Below are 20,648 nucleotides of genomic sequence, written 5' to 3' on the forward strand. Positions count from 1 at the left end.
TGAGGATTAAATTAGTTAATACAAGTAAAAGAACTTAGATCAGTACTGGGTACATGGTAAACGTTCTATATGCGTTAGGTGTTCTCATTTTTAATTTTTTCTTTTTATGAAAATAAACGTTTATTGTGGAAAAAAACCCAAGAAAATAAAAATCACTTATAATTCGACCACCCAGAGTTAACCACTGCTAGCCGTTTATTGTACTGTCTTCCACAATTTTTTGTATATCCATATACACATACAGCGCTTATCCACCACGCACCTCTTGAGACTCTCTCCCTCAAACCTCGCACACTCCAACGTTCCACTGCTTTCTGAGCACCAAGACAATGAAATTTGACTAAAACAAAGCCCCGCCCCTTGATTGCAACACACGAAACCACGCCCCATATTGCCGCATGCGCACTCTAAGAGTCCGGGCGCTGTAGCTCGGCGAAGGCTTCTTCAAAACGGAAGTGATGTTGGCAGTGACGACGAGAAGGTCGCGGAAAAGTAAGGGCCGGTCTGCGTGCCGCCCTGGTTTCCGGAAGTAATTGCTGCGGCAACATGCTTGCGGAGCTGGGTTTAATCGGGACCATAGACGAAAATGACGAGGTGCCGTTGGACCCCGAGTCTGACTCCGGAGATGAGGAGGAGGAGGTATGAGCCGATCCGGGGTGCGGGCGCAGCGGCGGGCTCCCCTTCCCTGGGATTCCTCTGCTCTTGCCCCCAAATCGCCGGCATCCTCCAGCCAGGCTGGCATGTGTCCCTAGAAGGGGCCCACCGGGACCCCAAGATCTTCCGCAGTTTGCTCGCCACTAGCTTGCCCTCACCTCCGCACTGTGCCCGTGCCGTTCCATGTCTCCTAGGTGAACTCTACCCCATCAATGAACGGATATTTAATCCAGGGCCTGTGTAATAGATGGAGACCCAGAGGTGAAGCCGGTCCTGGTTCCTGCTCAAGGATCCATGAGTGTCCATTATGCCAGTATTTAATCCAGTACTTACATGTGCTACATCTAGTATCCTCTGGGACATGGCAATGAACCAGATGGGCAAGGACATCACTCTCCTAAAGCCTATGTGGAGTGGTGCGAGGACAGACATTACTACTGCAGTATGGCAATTAAAAAGGGATCAGTGTCATGAGAAAGGTGTCCGTCCTTCAAAGATCCAGCCAGGGTGTTTTTCCCCCTGTAACCTCGTCTGCCTCCGGACACCTCCATGTTGGTGTCCCATAACCTGCTCCATTTCAAGCCAGAAACTTGGGCGCCAACCTTGACAACCTCTTCCTCCTCGTTGCCCTCCAGTATCCTGAAAGCCAGCTTTGGAATCTCTCTTAAGCTTCTCCCCCTCTCTCCATCCTCACTGCTGCTCTCCTAGCCCAGGCCAGGGCCATCTTGTGCCTGGATACCTATAGAACTAACATGCCTGCTTTCTAGCTCTTTCTCTTGGACCCCTCTAGTGTAGCCTCCACTTAGCAGCCGGAATGACCTTTTCCATTCTGTTGTGTTTTGTTGTTTTTTGAAATTTTATTGAGGAACTGTGTGTTTTTCCAGGACCCATCAGCTCCAAGTCAAGTAGTTGCCTTCAGTCTACTTGTGGAGGGCCCAGCTCCATGGCCCATGTGGGAATCGAACCGGCAACCTTGGTGTTTTGAGCCTGCGCTCTAACCACCTGAGCTAACCAGCCGCCCCTGATTTTTTCCATTCTTGAATGGAAAACTATCATAAAAAAGGACTGATGCAATTATGGCAAATGATAATACAACACTTCAAGTATGAAGTGCTCTACAACTATCATCCACAGTTAAACTTGGTACCCGAGAAGTGATAAATAGTAATCATTACTAACGAAGTTTAGGGTCAGAGCCCTTATGAGGTTGTTTAACTCAAGTAAGAAAAAAAAAAGTCAAGATAGCACTTTTTAGTTCTCAGGATTAGTTCTCAATTGATTCTCCTGAAGCCACAGTTCAGCCAGTCCTCTTTCCTTTCCAATTTTCCAATGTATGGGTTTTAAAAGTTATCTTTTTGTTATTGATTTCTAACGTAATTGAATTGTGGTCAGAGAACAGAGTCTGTATAATACTGACCTTTTGAAACTTACTGAAGATTTACTTAAAGGCCTACTATGTGATCGATTTTTGCAACTATTCCATGTGTGCTCAGAAAGAATGTTCATTCTCTAATGGACATTAGAGACCAAGTCTCTATTTATGTTCATCATGTACTCTCTTTATGTTCATTGGACAAAAGCTTACTGATTGTGCCATTTAACTTTTCTACACACTTACTCATTGTTTGCTTGATCTAATCAGTTGTTGAAAGGGGTGTGTTAAAATCTCCCATAACAATTGTAGATTGGTCGGTTCCTTCTTGTCATCTGTCAATTTTTTTTTGTTTTTAAAGATTTTATTGGGGAATTGGGAGAGGGGAACAGCGTTGGGGAATCGGGGAAGGGGAACAGACAAGTTGCTGTCCTTTTGTTCTTCAGTCAGTTATGGAGGACGTCGCTTCACTGGCCCATGTTAGTATTATCATTGCGCTCTCCCCGGCTGAGGCAGATTGGTGGCCGGCCACTGGATGGCCGCTCACGGTGGCTCTTGGCAGCTCACGCTGGCTTCCGCCGCTCACGCAGGCTACTGGCCACTCATGGTAGCTTAAGACAGCCCAATGCAGCTTCACTGCAGACTCACGGCAGCCCAGCTCTAGGTCGAGCTGTTGTTCACCATCTTAGCTGTAGAGGGTGCAGCGTCACTGGCCCTCATGTGGGATCCGAACCGGCGGCCCTGCTGCGCAGAGCTGGCGTCCCAAGCCAACTCTTAACCAACGCGCCACTCGGCCAGCCCTCATCTGCCAATTTTTGCCGTGTAGATTCCTCTTCTTTCTTATGGGATACCTTCATTTTCTTCTTTCTTTTCTAGTGTTCTTTCATCTCAGTCCCATAATCACCCTTCTTGTCCTTCTTCTCAGGGGCCCATTGTGCTGGGCAGAAAGCAGAAAGCCTTGCAGAAAAACCGCAGTACCGATTTCAACCCTGACTTCATTTTCACTGAGAAGGAGGGGATGTACGACGGCAGCTGGGCCATGGCTGATGTCATGAGCCAGCTCAAGAAGAAGGTGAGACTGGTAGTGATCAGTATTTCCAGGCTTTGGGCTATTAAGGTTGGACAGTGGGTTCCGGGGTCTAACCCTGACTTCATTGCCTTTTATCATCTGCTTATGTTCAGCAGATACTGGAGCTCCTCTGGAAATGTGTGGTGTAGTTTTGATGGGGTAGGAAGAAGTGGTCACAGATAACCCACAGTCCTGGTTAAAACCAAACAAGTATAAAATGTTGCAAAATGGGTTTATTGCAGATTTTAGTTACAAACACATTCATTGATATACAGATGATATTGAGAAGTATCAGAAATATTTTATTTCCTTCATTAAAATGACCATGACAGCTTTTCCTGGAGGAGGGGATGGTAAGCTCAGACTAGCTTCAGTGCATATAATAAGAGAGACCCTTCTTGATTTTATAGACATTAAAATGTGGAAAAAAAAAGTTTTAGAGTAAGCTGATAATACTGTTCAATGGTTTAGGAATACCAAACATATAAACTGGTTGACTTAAAAAAAAAAAATGGACATAGCTATGTTAAAAATAGTCTCTTTTTAAGGTGTTTACTCCTTGTTTTGAATATTAGAAAGAAACCTTTGAAACAAAGAAAAATCTAGCAGGTACCCTTGGTAGTCTAGATTCTGCCCCACAGATGCTGTCACTCTCTGTCGCTTGCCAGGTAACCTAATGTGACCTCACTGTGTAGGGTCCCTGGTTCCCTCCCACACAGCACAGCCAAAGCTACCAAATATGTTACTGTCACCTGCTTGTTTGCCAAGATCCCATGCTTTTCTTTGAATCTGGTTAACCAGCCAGAGGACACATGTTTTGTTGGCTATAAATAATCTAAGGATTGATTAATCTGTCCAAGGATAGACACACTTTTTCTATATTAACATCTGAGACCCGACCCTCAGAGAAACCTTGCTTTGTCACCGTCCCATATGAATATTCTCTTCATCTCTTTATGTTTGCTTTATTTTTTTGTGAAGGCCAGTTTCTTTATTTTGCCCTTGCTCAGGAGTTTCAGTAAAATTAACCTTATGAGGATGTTTTCTATGAGGTTATCAGACACATAATTTAATTCAGCAAGGTCAGAATCTCTTGGGGGAAAGAAAAACCTTTTTTCATCTCACACCTTTTTACACTTTGTTTTTCCTATCCTATTGCTCCATGTCATTTTTGGAGTTAATCATCTCTTTATTTTTATCTGCAGAGGGCAGCTACGACATTAGATGAGAAGATTGAGAAAGTTCGAAAGAAAAGGAAAACAGTGGTGAGAAACAGTTACTTCTCTTTGTAGTTAACCCATATCTTTACGCTTGACAGGACCCCACCATTTCTGAGTTGAAGTGCGGCTGATACAGGCAGGCTTCTCTGTGTGTCTGTTAATAGTCACTGAGGTCCACATAGCGCTCTGCCCAGGCTGGACAGTGTAATATCACTCTTCATGGGTTCTGGATGTCCTGAACTTTGTAGTCGTCTTGCTTTATTATAATTTTTTTTTTTCCAGGATAAAGAAGCCCAGCCTGGGAAGTCAGAGAAGGAGAAAGAAGCAAAGGAAGGGTCTGAATCAGAGGAGCAGGAAGACCCTGAAGAGAAAAACGAGGAAGGCTCAGAAGATGAAGAATCAGAGACCGACTACTCGTCGGCTGATGAGAAAATCCTCACCAAAGCAGGTAGATGATACAGTGGTGCCGTCAAAAATGGCAACAGGACTTCGTAGGATGCGCTATGCTCTTTTACACAGTTAAATTTAATATCTCCATGTTGAGCTCCTTTCCTTTAGCTTTTTTCTCGGGATTTGGCCAGGCTTGTACTTTGCAGGCAGAGTGTACTCTTTTCCTCATCTCCTGCCTCACACAGCTGCCAGCACCTCTGTGATTCAAACTTATGTGGGGTGATAGGTTCCCCACATCCCACCTCAGATGGGTCCCACCATGGAGTAGGTGCTCCGTAAATCTGTTTTGCAGAAATGAGCATTAAAGCATCATATTACAGCTTAGTGGTTGAGAACCTGGTCTCTGGAATCTGGCGGGTTTGCTTCCTGTCTGACCTTAGGTGGGTTACTTAGCTGCACTGCCACATAGCGACCGCATCCATGAAACGAGGCTAATGACAGTCGCTCCCTCACGGTGTTGTGTGGATTCAGTGAGGCATCCACATAAAGCACTCAGGACAGTGTCTGGCAGGTTGTAAATACGCAATTAGGACGAGCTCCGATTATTGGCTCTATTTTTCTTCCTAGACACCCTCAAAGTAAAGGAGCGGAAGAAGAAGAATAAGAAAGGACAGGTGAGCGTGGGCTTGGCAAAGCGTGCACAGCTTCGTTCTGCAACCTGAAAGGACTTCAAGGTCACTTCATTTCCTTACGTCCTTTTTGCTGAATTCTCATTCTGCCTTTTGATTTTCTGGTGTAGGAAGCAGGAGGATTTTTTGAAGATGCGTCTCAATATGATGAAAACCTCTCATTCCAGGACATGAACCTTTCCCGTCCTCTTCTGAAGGTAGTGGCTTCTTTGGGCAACCGTGGGATTATTGCAGTCACCCCATAACTGGGCCTTTTGTCTCCCTGAACTCTGTTGTCCACACAGCTACCGGAGAATCCTCTTAAACAAAAAGTTCCACCTTGGCCGATAAGGCCCTGCCCCTCCTGGTCCCTTCTGGTGATGTTCTCTTAGTGTTCATTCTGCTCTGGCCACAATGGCCTCCTCGCTGGCCTCAAACCGGTCAGGCCTCTTCTTCCTCAGGGCCTTTGCACGTGCTGTTCTGCCTGCCTGGAAGATTCTTCCAGAAATCTGCTTGGGGTGCTCCTCACCTCAGTAGGGTTCTACTCAGCATCCCCTGTTCAATGAGACCTTCCCGGACAACCCTGCTATAAATTGCACTCACCCCCTCCCCCACCCTCCCCAGCCACCTTGACTGCTGTAGTTTTCTCCATAGCACTTATCGCCACATGACCTGTGTTGTATTTGGTCTGTTTTTTTTCTACCAGATTGTGAGATTCCTGAGGGCAGGGTTTTTATTTCTTTTGTTCATTGCCATATCCTCAGTGCCTAGAACAGTGTCACACACCATAGGCACAATAAATGTTTGTGGATTGAATGACTGGGAGGGACCAAGATAGTTACCACTTGTTTAGAAGCCTGCCTTGTTTGTTTCATACTCACGCTCCCCGTCTCCCTCTGTCTAACCCTTTCTTTTGTCTTCAGGCCATTACAGCCATGAACTTCAAGCAGCCCACCCCGATCCAGAAGGCGTGCATACCTATGGGACTGTTGGGGAAGGACATCTGTGCCTGTGCAGCCACTGGGACAGGTAAAAAGGATAGGGACCTGGGGAGGGGGAGGCAGAAGGAAGATGTTCAACTTAGGACGGGCTCCAGGTTGACTTAACAAAAGGCTACTTTGCTAAATATACAACTATAATTTTTAAGGCAGTAACACTAAATACTCTGTTTAGTAACTCCCTTTTAAAAAAACTTACATTATATTTTGCTATTTCTTTAAATACTCTTTACTTTTTTAAAAATGGTTGCATGGTATTTTATTACATGACTATTTCTACTACATAATTACACTAATATACAACGTTGCAATAAACGTCCCTTTTGTAAAATCTTTACTCCTGTGATGGGGACCTTTTATGGCAGAGACAGGCAGTCATGGTCATAGGGATACCCTGATAGGATGAAATGAAGATCACCTTCACCAGACCTCCTGCAGCCTGTGGCCCATGACTGTTGTACATATTTCTTGCCCAGGTAAAAACCTAAACTCTGAAGGGACTGCAGCTCTTCTCCTTGCTTTCTTCCTGCCCTTGCCTCCAGGTAAAACGGCTGCTTTTGCACTGCCCGTCTTGGAGCGTCTAATCTACAAACCCCGCCAGGCTCCAGTCACCCGTGTGCTGGTGCTGGTTCCCACCCGAGAACTGGGCATCCAGGTGCACTCCGTCACCAAGCAGCTGGCCCAGTTCTGCAACATCACCACCTGCCTAGCTGTGGGTGAGTATCTGGCCAAGGCTGCCAGCCCCTGGGAGACTCTTGACGTGGTGGAGGATGGATGGGCCCCACTATTGGAGGAGGATGGATGCCACGAAAGCCTTTATAGGACTGAATCCACTTAAAAAACTGGATGATGTGTTTTCATAGTAGATAGTGGGGGAGAGGGGCAAGGGTTTGATTGAGACTTAACCAGTCTTGCAGAAGGAAACTTCAAAATTATGAAAAAAATTTTTCTTGGTACTAAACAAATTTAGGATATAATTTCTGCTTTGCATGAATAATGACTCAATTATCATTTGGGGCAGAATTTTCTCGATGATGTTATAGGATAGTGTTATCTAACGTTCATTTTACCCTCCTTATGCAATGGGAAGTCAAAAGTGATGTAAAAAGACACTAGTTTGTCAACTGCTTCTCTCCATCCTTAGAGGCTTGAATCGTTCTATTCTGAAGTGCCTTTGTTTCATCATCTTTGATTTTTGCACTTAGCACAATTGTAATTAAATCATCAGTTTCTCCAGATGTATTGTAACGCCCGTGCAAGCAGGGCCTTGGTCCATGTTACTGTCTGCTGTTTCCTCGGCATGTGGCATGAGACGTGGCAGGTGGCCGGGCTCAGTCTGGACCTGCGAATGACTGAACCGGCTGCCTGGTGGGGACCTTATCTTTGCAGGCGGCCTGGACGTGAAGTCTCAGGAAGCAGCTCTTCGGACCGCGCCTGACGTCCTCATCGCCACCCCGGGCCGACTCATCGATCACCTCCACAACTGCCCTTCCTTCCACCTGAGCAGCATTGAGGTGCTCATCTTGGATGAGGCTGACAGGTACACCTGAAACCGTGGGGCGCCAGACCCAGGCAGGAACCTGCCAGCCTGTGTCATGCTACTTGGCTCTCGCCAGTTCAGCTGCTCATGTTCGGGCCTTTGTCCGTCCCTAGCCCTGATTATCCTGCTCGCTTTCTCTTCCTGTCATGCGACGGTTAAAAGGGAAGGGAGGTCAGATCCTGGCTCTGCCACTTCCTAACAGGTTTGGAAACAGCAGTTAGGTTCTCAAAGCAAAACCTCCTCTTGTTTGTAAGTGGGGGATAAGAAGAGTACCAACCTCATAGTGTTGAGGACGCAAGGATTAAGTCGGGGAAAGTGCCAGTGTGCAGTGAGGACCCCACAAACAGCCTCTGTTACTCAGGCTCCCCCCCCCCGCCCCGCCCTTCCTTTCTCGCACATGTGTCCTGTCTGCTCACTCCTTCATGACTGAACACAATGAAGTCTTGATGACCTGGACTAATGAGGGAGGTGGGGACAGGGGAAGGGGGGCCACAAAATAATGCCAAAGCCCGTTCAGGCTTATGCTCAATTTGAAGCATCTCCAGACCGATCAGGTCCTTAACCAAGCTTCGCGCATCCCCTATGCCCCGCCCCTCTCTTCCCGTCCCAGTGAGCGGCAACTCCTTCCAGTTGTTCAGGCCAGAATCTTTAGCATCGCTCTTATCTGCTCATTTTCGCACCCCATGACACACCCACTGCTAAATCCTGTCCACACTCGCGCACTTTGGGGCTTCTGCGTTTGTCGTTCTCTCAGCTTGGAATGACGTCCTTTACCTCCTCAGGTGTCTGCTGCATTTGTCACTTATCTGAGGGGCCTTTGCTGGCCATTGTCTGTAACAGTTCCTGCCCTCCCACTACCCGCCAGATCCTTCCCATCCTGCCTTCTGTCCTCTGAGGTGCTACGCCTCTCTGACCGCCTCTCTGACCACCTACCTTGTTCGTTACCTGGATGCCGGTGTGGTGGTGGTGGCCCTGCTGTCCCCTAGAATGTCCCATCTGTGAAGGGCCGGCTTTGTGTTGCTTGCTGCCGCATTCCGGTGTCCAGGGCCATCTAGAAACTAGCAGTTGCTCAGTGAGCGTTGACTGACTGATCGACTGACTCTCCCAGAGCGAATGAGCCATTCTTGAGGCCTGAAGGACGTAAAGGAGATCATTGTAAGCAACGGGAACATGATGTGATTTAGGTTTTAAAGGGGAAGGGAATTGTATTCTTCAAACATGTCAGAACCTCAAAGGATCAGGAAAAGCTATGGAAGTTCCAGATGAAGGAGACCAAGGAGACACAACAATTAAATGCGATACCTCATACTCAACTAGAGGGAGAAAACCTGTGAAGGACCTTCATTTGAAAAAAACTGGAGTCAGAGGTTATTATTACGTAGAAAGAGGAAAAGGTTCCTTTGCTAGTGGAGAGAGCTGGCAGACCCCACCTTAACCAGGTCATCACATCAGCGGCTCTGGAACAAACTGACGATGTGTGTCTCCTGGCGGAGCGAAAGTTAAGTGCACGCCTGCACCGTCTCCCAGCCGCGGTGACTTACTGAATGTCGTCGCTAGGAAACAGACAAATGCAGCGTATGAGAAAGGGTGAGGGGACTTTTCCAGATGAAGGGAGACTCAAGAGACATGACAACCAAATGCAACACAGGAATTTTGGTTCCTGGACTAGAAAAATAAAAAGACAGCTCTAAGGTGATTATTTTGGGGACAGTCAGGAACCTTTGAGTATGGACTATACTTTAGATATTATTCAAACACTCAACATTCTTGGGTGTGATAATGACACCGTGGTTCCATAGGAGAAGGTCACTGTTCTTAGGGAACGTGTGCTGAAAGGGGCAAGATGTCGTGATGTCTGCAACTAATTTGCAAATAGTTCAGTCAAAAATAAGCAAATGTGGCCAAATGATAACTCTTAGTGAATCCTGTAGAAAGGGTAAAATGATAGATATTAATGCTAATAAAATAAGTAAATGAGCCTGAAACATAACCAATGACAACATGAAAACATTGCCTGTCTGGTGTTTTCTGTCCGTCACTGCGACAGAAGCGAGCTCAGCCTATTTCTCCTGATTCCGTCCCTCCCCACCCCCAGGATGCTGGACGAGTACTTCGAGGAGCAGATGAAGGAGATCATCCGAATGTGTTCCCACCACCGCCAGACGATGCTCTTCTCGGCCACGATGACAGATGAGGTGGGCCGTGGGGGTTCTCCTGGGCACGGTAAATGGAGAGGGCAGCGCTGAGGACCCCGGGCTGGGCTGGGGTGACCATGTGCTTGTCTCCCGCTCTGCCTCTTACCAGGTGAGTGAGTGCCCCGTCTTTGTGCCTGGCAGGTCAAAGATCTGGCTTCTGTGTCCTTGAAAAACCCCGTCCGGATATTTGTGAACAGCAACACGGATGTGGCCCCCTTCCTGCGGCAGGAATTTGTCCGGATTCGGCCAAATCGGGAAGGGGACCGAGAAGCCATCGTGGCAGGTGAAAGCCCTGCGTGGGACTGGGCAGTGTGGGGTGCTTGACTCCCTTGGCCTCCTGGTGCCACCCTGGCACCTTTTCCACCCAGTCTCCCCTAACCCAGGGCATCGTGCTGCCATTCATCCACTTTTGCTATGAGTCCTTCCTCCCTTTCTTTGATCACCTCACCTCCCTCCCACCATCCAGTCCTCTTTGTCCTGTGAACTCCCAACCGCTTTTCCCCAGCTGCCCCTCTGGCCTTTAGTCCAGCCCACTACGTCTGTTGCCTGGATTTTCCCAGCAGCCCCTTACCTGGCCGTCCCGCTTCTGCCCTTGTCCCTTGCTAAACCATTCTCCACGCTGCAGTTCATTTAAAACGATTGTTTACAAATGAGCATTTGCCCCTGTTATTTCCTTAGTTAAAGCCCTCTGGCTGCTTCCATTGCTCTTTGACTAAAACCCCCTCGCCCCAGCAAGTCCTGCTAGACCCTCCGGGACTGGCCCCCGTCGGCTTGGTGCCTTTGCCCGCGGCACTGCAGCCACGTCACCTGCGTCCGCTTTCTCAAAGCACCAAGCTTGGCCTCCATGTACGTTTGCTCTTGTCTCTGCCTGGAATCTTCCCCAGATCTCCTCAAGGATGAGCCTGCCTTGTCGTTAACCCTGAGAGAGGCCAGCCCTGAAGCTGCCTCCCCGTCCTCCCTTCACTTTCTCATGGCGTTTACCCGGCTCAGGGATCAGTCGGCCTGTCCCCCCCCTAGAGTGTGAGCTTCGCGAGGGCAGGGGCCTCGCCTACCTTCCTGGCGTGGGGCACAGCAGCACTTGGCAGGCGAGGGGGGAGTCTGTTCTGGAGGTGGCTGCTGGCTCACTCTTCTCTCCCCGCCAGCTCTGCTGACGAGAACCTTCACTGACCACGTGATGTTGTTCACCCAGACCAAGAAGCAGGCCCACCGCCTGCACATCCTCCTGGGGCTCATGGGGCTGCAGGCGGGCGAGCTGCACGGCAACCTGTCACAGACGCAGCGGCTGGAGGCCCTCCGGTAAAGGGGGGGCTGGGCTCCCACCACCCTTCTCTGGCAGGTCAGAGAGGGCTCTCCTCATTCAAAAGGCAAATTACCACCCAGAGGCTGTGCCAGAGCCACAGCAGGGATCTCCGGTAGCCCAGTTCCCCACTTCAGACATTGTGTCCTAACCACCGGAAAGTCACGTCTAAGACACGTTCAGAGCTCTGACCGTCTCATAGAAGATGATACTCGCGCCCCAGGACCTGAGCGTGGGGCTGCTGAGTGCGGCCACAGCAGGCAATTCTGACCGGGGAAGACACGTCCTGTTCTCTGCAGCTTTTCCAGTGCAGTGGACAAACCTGGGTCTGACAGAACGAGGTTCAGAATCAAAGCTAGACCTAGCCAGCTCTGACCATTTTCTTTGCCAGGCCGCAAGCAGTGTGCTCTTCTTGTGATTCCTTGTTTCATTCTCACGGAATGGCGTCGGCCTGGCAGGTGGGGAGGAACCCTTCAGAACTCGCCACCTGTCCCTGTTCATCACCGGCAGCTGAGAGTTGTTTTTTTTTTTAAAGAAAGGCTGTTTTGAATGCCGAGACATTTGCATATGCCACTTCCTATAGTCTAGTTCTGTGGTTCCCACACTTTCACATGTATAGGAATTACTTCTTAAGGTCGTACACACAAAACGATGTTTGCTCCACCATGTGGATTGCTTAAGGGGGAGTGTAAGTGTCGATGGGCTGACATTTAGGGTCTGTCCCCACTATGACAGTACACTCTGCTGCTGGAATTCTAACGGATTTGTGTTCTTTCTGCTGGCTCAGAGCTTTATTGGGGTCGGGGATCTAAATGAACATCTCTTTGTGGCTATTTCCAGGCGCTTTAAGGATGAACAGATTGACATCCTCGTGGCCACAGATGTGGCAGCCCGTGGACTTGACATTGAAGGGGTCAAAACGGTGAGCGGGCTCCATCTTTCTGGAACTTTTGGCGGGAGTCTCTGCCTCCTTGTGTCCCTGACCTTCCCCCAACTCCCAGGTATAACTGATGCTCAACTTTGACCTTCCAGGTAATCAACTTCACGATGCCCAACACCATCAAGCATTACGTCCACCGGGTGGGGCGAACGGCGCGTGCCGGCAGGGCTGGGCGATCGGTCTCCCTGGTGGGAGAAGAGGAGCGAAAGATGCTGAAGGAGATCGTGAAGGCCGCCAAGGCCCCTGTGAAGGCCCGGATACTTCCCCAAGGTGAGCAGGCACCGCTGCACCTCGATCAGACCCCGTGGACGGGCAGGGGCAGAGCGTAACGGGCAAGAGTATGTGCCTTGCAGTTAGGAGCCAGATTTGAACCCAGCTCTGCCACTTCCTTGCTGAGGGACCCTGGACTGGTCTCACCTTGCCTCTGGGTTTCAGTCTCTCTGTGTGTAACAGAGAACAATGATAGACTTGTGGCCCAAGTGTGTCAGTCATAGGTATTTTCCAACCTTTAGGAAGAGAAGGCCTCTTCTTGGGGCAAAATCCCCACTAATTCCTCCTCCTCCCACCTAGCCCCCTGATTCTTGAGGGGCACAGGGTGGGGAGGAGGTCAGCACTCATTTTTTTTGGATATCTTTTATTCTTTTTGTTCTTGTTTTTGTTTATGTTTTAAAATTTAAAAATAACACATATTCAGTGTTAGAAATTAGTCAATAAAATAAGAGTAAAAGTATGTCAAGAGAACTCACCACTGTTAGTATTTAGGTACATATCCTGACATTTTTTCCATTCCTATGTGCCTTTTTCTTTCATTTTTTTGTTTTGTTTCATTTTCATTTAATTAATTCAATCAGCAAGCAATTATTGAGGACTACTGTGTGCCTGGTGCTATTTATTCTATTCTAGGTATTGGGGATACAGCAGGACACAACATATTAATAGCGGACACTCTAGTGGGAGAAAGACATAATACATAAGCTAATAGAAGATGTGATCGAGAACTACAGGAGGAGAGGTGCCTGCTTTAGAAAAGTGGTTCAGGATCGGCCTTGGAGCCAAGTCCTGGGTGATAAGAATGAGGCAGCCATGAGCGGTCTGGGGACAGAGTGTGCGAAGCAGAGCAAACGAGGGCAAAGCCTCCGATGCAGGAACAGACTTGCTGTGTGAGTTAAAGGGAAGGCAGGCCAGAGGGCTCAGGGCATGGCGAGCGAGAGGGAGACAGAAGGTCAGGGGACGTGCTCAGGGGTTTGGAATTAGTCTAAGAGCAACAGGAAACCTTTGGGGTGCGGTGTGGGGAGGGTGTTACGCTGAGAAGTCACACAGTAAAAAAACAAAAAACCAAACCAAACCAATATTCCTCATCACTAAATACATCTACATTATTTTCATCAACAACACCGTATTCACCCTTATTTTAACATCTTTTTTGTTCTCTTCTCTCGAGACGTCATCCTCAAGTTCCGGGACAAGATTGAGAAAATGGAGAAAGACGTGTATGCAGTTCTGCAGCTAGAGGCTGAGGAAAAAGAGATGCAGCAGTCAGAAGCCCAGGTGAGGCCGCGAGGAGGGTTCCGGTTCCCGGCGCTGCCCGCTGCCGGGGGAGCACGCGGAGCCCTGCTGGCTCGGCCCCTCCGAAACGCTGCCTGCCGCACGTAGCGTCAGAGCCCCAGGCATTTGCAGGCCGTGGCTCCTGGCAGCTGCTGTGTCGTGTTATCAGATACGGGTAGGGGTTCAACGGCAGGTGCCCTTTTGCTATCTCCACAGATCAACACAGCAAAGCGGCTCCTGGAGAAGGGGAAGGAGGAGCCTGAGAGGAGCTGGTTCCAGACCAAAGAAGAGAGGAAGAAGGAGAAAAGTAAGTCGGGGAGAGCCCTCAGGAAGCGAACCCTACTATTCGTAGGCCCCAGCAATTCCACTCCTAGACCTATACCCGGAAGAACTGAACGCGGGGACCCGGATGGATACTTGTACGCTAGTGTTCACTGACGCGTTATTCGCAATAGGCAAAGGGTGGAAGCAGCCCATGTCCCTCAGCAGATGAATGGAGACGTGAGACGTGTGTACACACAGTGGAGTATTCTTTAGCCGCAATGAAGTTCTGGTGCATGCTGCAAGGATGCACTGTGAACACATGCTCAGTGAAATAATTCAGACACAAAAGGATGAATATTTATGATTCCACTTACATGATAGGCCAATTCATGGACATAGAAAGTAGAATAGAGATTACCAGGGGCTCGTGGAGGCAGTTATTTACCTAATGGTTACAGAGCTTCTGTTAGGGATGATGAAAAAGTTTTAGAAACAGATAACGGTGATGGTAGTGCAATATTGCGAATGTAATTACTGCGGCTGAATTCTACACTTAATGGGTAATAGGGCAAATTTTATGTTATATATTTTGCCACAATTAAAAAAAAAGGTGGGTCAGGAAGAGATTTTTATATATTCCCTTCCTCTCCCTTTTTAAAAAAAAAACAAATGAATTCACATTGTTCTGTACCTTGCTGTTCTAAAATTTTATATCTTGGAGATCTTTTTATATAAGCACATATATAGCTACCTTTTTTCCTTTTTTTTTTTTTTAAATATGGCTGTGTGGTCTTCTATCATATGGGTAGATTATAACTTTTTTTGTTTAGGAAAAAACCCCAGATATTTATTTCTCACAGTTCTGGAAGCTAAGAAGTCCAAGATCAAGATGCCAGGAAATTTGGCGTCTTGTGAGAGCCTACTTCCTGGCTTGTAGATCGCTGCCTTTTTGCTGTGTTCCCTCCCACATGGCAGTCGGAGGGCAAGGATGTTCTCTCTCTCTCTTATTTATTGTATTCGTTTCAGGTGTACAAAACAACATAGTGATTAGACATATATACCTCACAGTGATAATCCCAATAAGTCTGTTACCCATCGGATGCTGTACATAGTTATTAGAATATTATTGAGTATATTCTCTATGCTGTACTGCATATCCCCATAACTTTTTTTTTTAAATTATAGTAGACTTTGAATATTATTTTATATCAGTTTAAGGTGTACAGCATAGTGGTTAGAAATTTACATAATTTATGACGTGATCCCCTGATAAGCCTGGTACCCGTACATCGTTTTTACAATATTATTGACTATATTCCCCTTACTGTACTTTACATCCCCCCTGACTTTTGTGACTACTGATTTGTACTTCCTAATCCCTTCACCTTTTTCATCCAGCCTCCCAACCCCCCTCCCATCTAGTAACCATCAGTTTGTTCTCTGTATCAGTGAGTCTGTTTCTGTTCTGTTTATTTTGTTCTCTAGATTCCACATGTGTGTGAGGTCATGTATTTGTCTTTCTCAGGCTGACTTATTTCACTCAGCATAATACTCACTCTAGGTTCATTCGTGTCATTGCAGTGGTAAGATTTCATTCCTTTTTTATGGCAGGGTAATACTCCATTATATATACTTGTATGTACCACCATTTCTTTATCCAGTCGTCTACCGATGGGCATTTCAGTTGTTTCCATATCTTAGCTATTGTAAATAGCACTGCAGTGAACATAGGGGTGCATGTATCTTCTGGAATTAGTGTTTTGGATTTCTTTGGCTAAATAAGAGTAGAATTGCTGGGTCATACGGTAATTCTATTTTTAATTTTTTAGTTCTATTTAAGTTTTTGAGGAACTTCCATACTGTTTTCCACAGTGGCTGCACCAATTTGAATTCTACCAACAGTGCACGAGGGTTCCCTTCTTTTCACATACTCACCAACACTTATTGTTTATTTGTTGATGATCGCCATTCTAACAGGTGTGAGAGGATACCTTGTTGTGGTTTTAATTTGCATTTCTCTGATGGTTAGTGACGTTGAGCATCTTTTCATATGTCCATTGGCAATCTATATGTCCTCTTTGGAGAAATGTCTATTCAGATCCTCTGCCCATTCCCCCTCCCCCCCGCCCGCCCATTTTTAATCGGATTGTTTGTTTTTTTGGTGTTGAGTGTTACTCGTATGAGTTGTTTTTTTTTTGTAGATTTTGGATATTAACCTGTTATCAGATATATCATTGGTGAATACCTCCTCCCATTTAGTAGGATGTCTTTTCGTTTTGTTGATGGTTTTCTTTGCTGTGCAAAAACTTTTTCCTTGGATGGAGTCCCATTTGTTTATTTTTTTCTTTTATTTCTCTTGTCCAAGGAGATATATCAGTAAAAATATTACTAAGGGTAATGTCTGAGAGTTTACTGCCTGTGTTTTCTTCTAGAAGTTTTGTGGCTTCGGGTCTTACATTTAAGTCTTCAACCCATTTTGAGTTTATTTTTGTATATGGCATAAGAAGGTGGTCCAGTTTCATTCTTTTGCATGTATCTGTCCAGTTTCCCCAGCACCATTTATTGAATAAACTGTCTTTACCCGAGTGTACACTCCTGCTTCCTTTGCCATAGGTTAAATGACCATATAGGCATGGATTCATTTCTGGGCTCTCTACTCTGTTCCATTGATCAATGTGTCTGTTTTTATGCCAATACTATGCTGTTTTGATTACTACGGCCTTGTAGTAAAGTTTGATATCTGGTAGCATGATACCTCCAGCTTTGTTCTTCTTTCTCAAGATAGCTGTGGCTATTCAGGGTCTTTTATGGTTCCATAGATTATAATTTATTTAATTAGTTCTCTGTTGAGGGACATTGAGGTTGCTTCTAATCTGTTGCCGTTATAAAAAATTCATGTGGTGAATGACTTTGGACAGATGCTGTTTCCCATTTAAGCAAGTATATTTGATTTGCAGAATAAATTCCTAAAAGTAGAGTTGTAGGTCAGAAGGTATGTGTGCTTATTATTTTGTTAGGGATTGCAAAATTACCCTCCGAGGAGGTTGTACTACCAATGTAAGAAGTACTGCCTTTATGTGATGTGACAAAATCGTAGGGTACATGTATGTTAAATTTCTGTGTTAAAAATAGTTATAACTAAATTGTGGGAAGGAGTGCCTGGGCATGAGTGAACTAAATCCTCATCTTTCACAATAAGAGATAGATAGATAATGAATGTCTGAAATGGGTTAATCAAGACATAGTGGAACAATAATATTATTTAGTGAGATGAGATAATCACCAGGAAAGGAAGTGATTGCTACTTCTCATTGTAAGCCCGTATGTGCCAATTTAAAATATGTGTACTTCCTATTGTATGTTTAGAAAAAGATATAAAACGGTACCTGTAATCTCATGCTCTTTTTTCATCCCAGTTGCTAAGGTTCTGCAGGAGTTTGACTTGGCCTTAAGAGGAAAGAAAAAAAGGAAGAAGTTTATGAAGGATACGAAGAAAAAGGGGGAGATGACAGTGAGTGGCCTCCCCTTTGAAGTTGGGTCGCTGCCCAGTGGAAAGGGTCAGAGCTTCCTGGTCTGTTCCATACTCAACAAGCCATCCTCTCCCTAGGCAGAGGAGAGGTCCCAGTTCGAAATCCTCAAGGCCCAGATGTTTGCTGAACGGCTGGCCAAGAGGAATCGCAGAGCCAAGCGGGCCCGAGCAATGCCTGAGGAGGAACCAGCGAGAGGTCCCGGTAGGCATACGGGGGACCCACAGGAGCTGACAGGAAGGTTCTCCCTGAAACCTGTCTTTGTGGTCAGGGAGAAAATGGAGGGATGGTGTAAGAGCCCACGTGTTTTGAGTGGCGAGTGTGTACTAGTGTGTACAGCTATACCTTTATTGGCTCCACGTGGTGAAGCGACCCTGTGGTTAGTGGGAATAGCTAGGATTTGAACCCAGGCTTTTCTGACGCTGGAGGAGCGGTCAGGGTAGGATGAAGACAGTCTTCGGCCCATTTCACGTCTAAGTGGTCCATTTCACTCTGGACTCTGCTATCATCCTTTGGAGTTGGTTCTTCAAACCCGGGACTTCGGATTTCTTATCCCTTTTCTGCCAGGATCCGATGTGTCACCTCCAGGTCAATAAATCCTCAGGCCACGGCTTCCACTGCACTTGGAACCATTACCCTGAGCTTAAGGGGGTTTGGGAGCTGGGGCCGAAGAGGACTTACCTAACCCATTGTTTTCTGTGCACAGCCAAGAAGCCAAAACAGGGGAAGAAATCTGTATTTGATGAAGAACTCACCAACACGAGCAAGAAGGCCCTGAAACAGTATCGAGCTGGGTAGGGTTTTAAGTCACCGTGGCGCGCTTGGTCTTTTGCTGAAAGCTGTGAATCCTCTCCCTCCTTCCCCGCTGCCAGTTCTCATATACCTATAGCTTTATAATGTATCGTTTCAAGGGCTTTTGTCTGCCCGCCCCCCAACCAGCCCATCTGTGAATCCCAGGGTGAGAACAGGAGATGTTGAGGCCCTCCTGCTTTGGCGATGAAATGGCACGTTTTTGGTTCAGATATAGAGCTTTCCCTCAGCAGTCATAGAACCCCCAGCAAAGGATCCAGGCTTGCTGTTGGGAGTGTGCTGTCCACCCCTGCTCCCCACACTCCCCTGGGCCTGGGCTGGGCTTGGGCTAGACTACGCTTGCCCAGGAGTTTCGTTATATTCATGATGGAGGGAGGGCCTCTCCCAGTCTTGTTTTACAGCTGGGCCCTGACTTCCACAAACCCGTATTATCAGGTGGAAACAGGCCTGGAACCCCAGGACCTGCAAATGATGTATCCATCGATGCTGCTGCGTTGTGTGGGAGCTGGGTGGGGGTGTGTGCGAGACATCACCCAGTTTTCCAACAGCTTTGTTTCAGCACCCCTTCTCTCACCCACAGCCCCTCCTTTGAAGAAAGGAAACAGTTAGGCTTGCCCCACCAGAGACGAGGAGGAAACTTTAAATCTAAATCCAGGTAATGTCCACAGTTTGGGAGGGCCAGAGGTTATGACTGTTTGGGATTGGAGAAGAAACCTTTCATGGGAAAGGAGCGCCTTCCTCTTTCTGGTCTTGGGGGTTGGTCTTGTACTGTGTTGATTTAAAATTTATTGGGGTAACCTTGGTTAATAGCATTGTCATTTTTTCTAGAATACATTTTCTGTATATTGTATTGTGTGCTCACCACCCAAAGTCTGTTCTTCCATCACCAAACATTTGACCCCTCCTCTGATTTTCTTAATAGGTACAAGAGGAGGAAGTAGCCATGGTGGCCCCAAGAAGTTTGTGAGGTGGCCCTTAGGTCTCTAACTTATGGGAAGTCATCCTGGCTTGGTCTTTTCTCCATTTGTAAAAAAATTCTGTAAAACTTTTAAGAAGCCTGTGTCATTTGTACATTAAAAAGAAAAAAGTCAGCCAAGACTCCCTCTTGCTGATTAGCTTTCCAATAAAGAATATACTGAATGGAAGAAGTTATTATTTTGGGAGGGTGAAGAAACCAACCTAATGGTGTTTTTATTCCTCTGTCTCTCCCGTCAATAGCACTGTCTATCCCCAGTCTACTAGCTTGGCGCGGCCACATTACCTGGAATGCATCTTTGTGCTTGTAGAGAAGCCGGATGTGGAGTGAGGACGTTCTTACTAGAAGTTCTCTTCTGTTGATATCCTAGACCTAAAAGCTATCACTCATTTGGCACCAGCTGTGTACCAAACATTTTGTGTATTGAGCACTGTCTCATTCAATTCACTACACCCCCGAGGCAGGTACTGTTATCCCCATTTTGCAGATAAAGCAGCAGAGGCTTGGAGAGATGGAGTGCCTTTCCACTGGACAGATTTTTGAAACCGGGGTCTACCTGAACCCACACCCTAACTCTTAACTAGGGTGTGGAAGTGCTACTGGAGAGATGGAAGCTTAAGGACAGGAGTCCCCAGATAAGTTAGCTCCACCATGTTACCCTGTAGAATGGTGGTTCTCATACTTTTCTGAATCACAGGTCCCTTTGAGAATTAGATGAAAGCTACAGGGCACCCCTTGAGAAAACTGTAGTTTGTCATATAAATTTCAAGGAGTACAAAGAAGCCCCCTCCCAGCTAAAAAGTTAGTGTTATCTAGTAGCATATCCCCTCAACATTGAAGAGTATGCTCCAAGCTATTCATTTCAGACTTACCACCTGTATGTGCTTACAGCAAGGTCCCTAGACTAGGTCATTAGGCTAAAAAAGCCAAGTGTCGAGCTGGGCTATACCCTGATACGCACACATCATCTCTGGGAGGACTCATGAAGCTATTGAAACAGGGCTGCCTCTGGGGAAAGAAACTTGAAATATATATACCCTTTTGTACAGGTTGAACAAATTTTTTCTCCCATGAGTAAAAATGACTCACCACCTACATAAAAAAACCCCAACCACAGAAACAAAAGAATGGCCGCCTTGTAGGCAGTGCCTCCATTCCCACCCTCAGTATCAAACCGCCAGTG

At 46.7% G+C, this 20,648-nt stretch overlaps 1 protein-coding gene across 1 annotated transcript; it reads left to right on the plus strand.

The window, feature by feature from the left end:
• The first annotated feature begins 441 nt into the window (after positions 1 to 441).
• On the plus strand, positions 442 to 19,638 carry DDX27 (DEAD-box helicase 27). Its single transcript, XM_019640936.1, has 21 exons — positions 442 to 639; positions 2,952 to 3,098; positions 4,301 to 4,360; positions 4,598 to 4,763; positions 5,333 to 5,379; positions 5,505 to 5,591; positions 6,297 to 6,402; positions 6,914 to 7,087; positions 7,761 to 7,911; positions 10,007 to 10,106; positions 10,248 to 10,389; positions 11,249 to 11,402; positions 12,244 to 12,325; positions 12,436 to 12,613; positions 13,785 to 13,891; positions 14,105 to 14,195; positions 17,569 to 17,663; positions 17,760 to 17,883; positions 18,386 to 18,473; positions 19,070 to 19,144; positions 19,412 to 19,638. The coding sequence occupies exons 1-21, from the start codon at positions 547 to 549 to the stop codon at positions 19,428 to 19,430; spliced, it is 2,286 nt and encodes a 761-aa protein (XP_019496481.1). The 5' UTR covers positions 442 to 546; the 3' UTR covers positions 19,431 to 19,638.
• Positions 19,639 to 20,648: the final 1,010 nt, after the last annotated feature.

This window comes from Hipposideros armiger, unplaced genomic scaffold (assembly GCF_001890085.2).
Source record: "Hipposideros armiger isolate ML-2016 unplaced genomic scaffold, ASM189008v1 scaffold_54, whole genome shotgun sequence".
Lineage (NCBI taxonomy): Eukaryota > Metazoa > Chordata > Mammalia > Chiroptera > Hipposideridae > Hipposideros > Hipposideros armiger.

What these genes read in the sequence shown, in the direction of transcription:
- DDX27 (XM_019640936.1), top strand. Translation starts at nt 547, where the DNA reads ATGCTTGCGGAGCTGGGTTTAATCGGGACCATAGACGAAAATGACGAG. An exon ending in TTTCCCGTCCTCTTCTGAAG is followed by an intron (nt 5,592 to 6,296) that starts GTAGTGGCTTCT and finishes TTTTGTCTTCAG; the next exon opens with GCCATTACAGCCATGAACTT. An exon ending in ACATTGAAGGGGTCAAAACG is followed by an intron (nt 12,326 to 12,435) that starts GTGAGCGGGCTC and finishes TTGACCTTCCAG; the next exon opens with GTAATCAACTTCACGATGCC.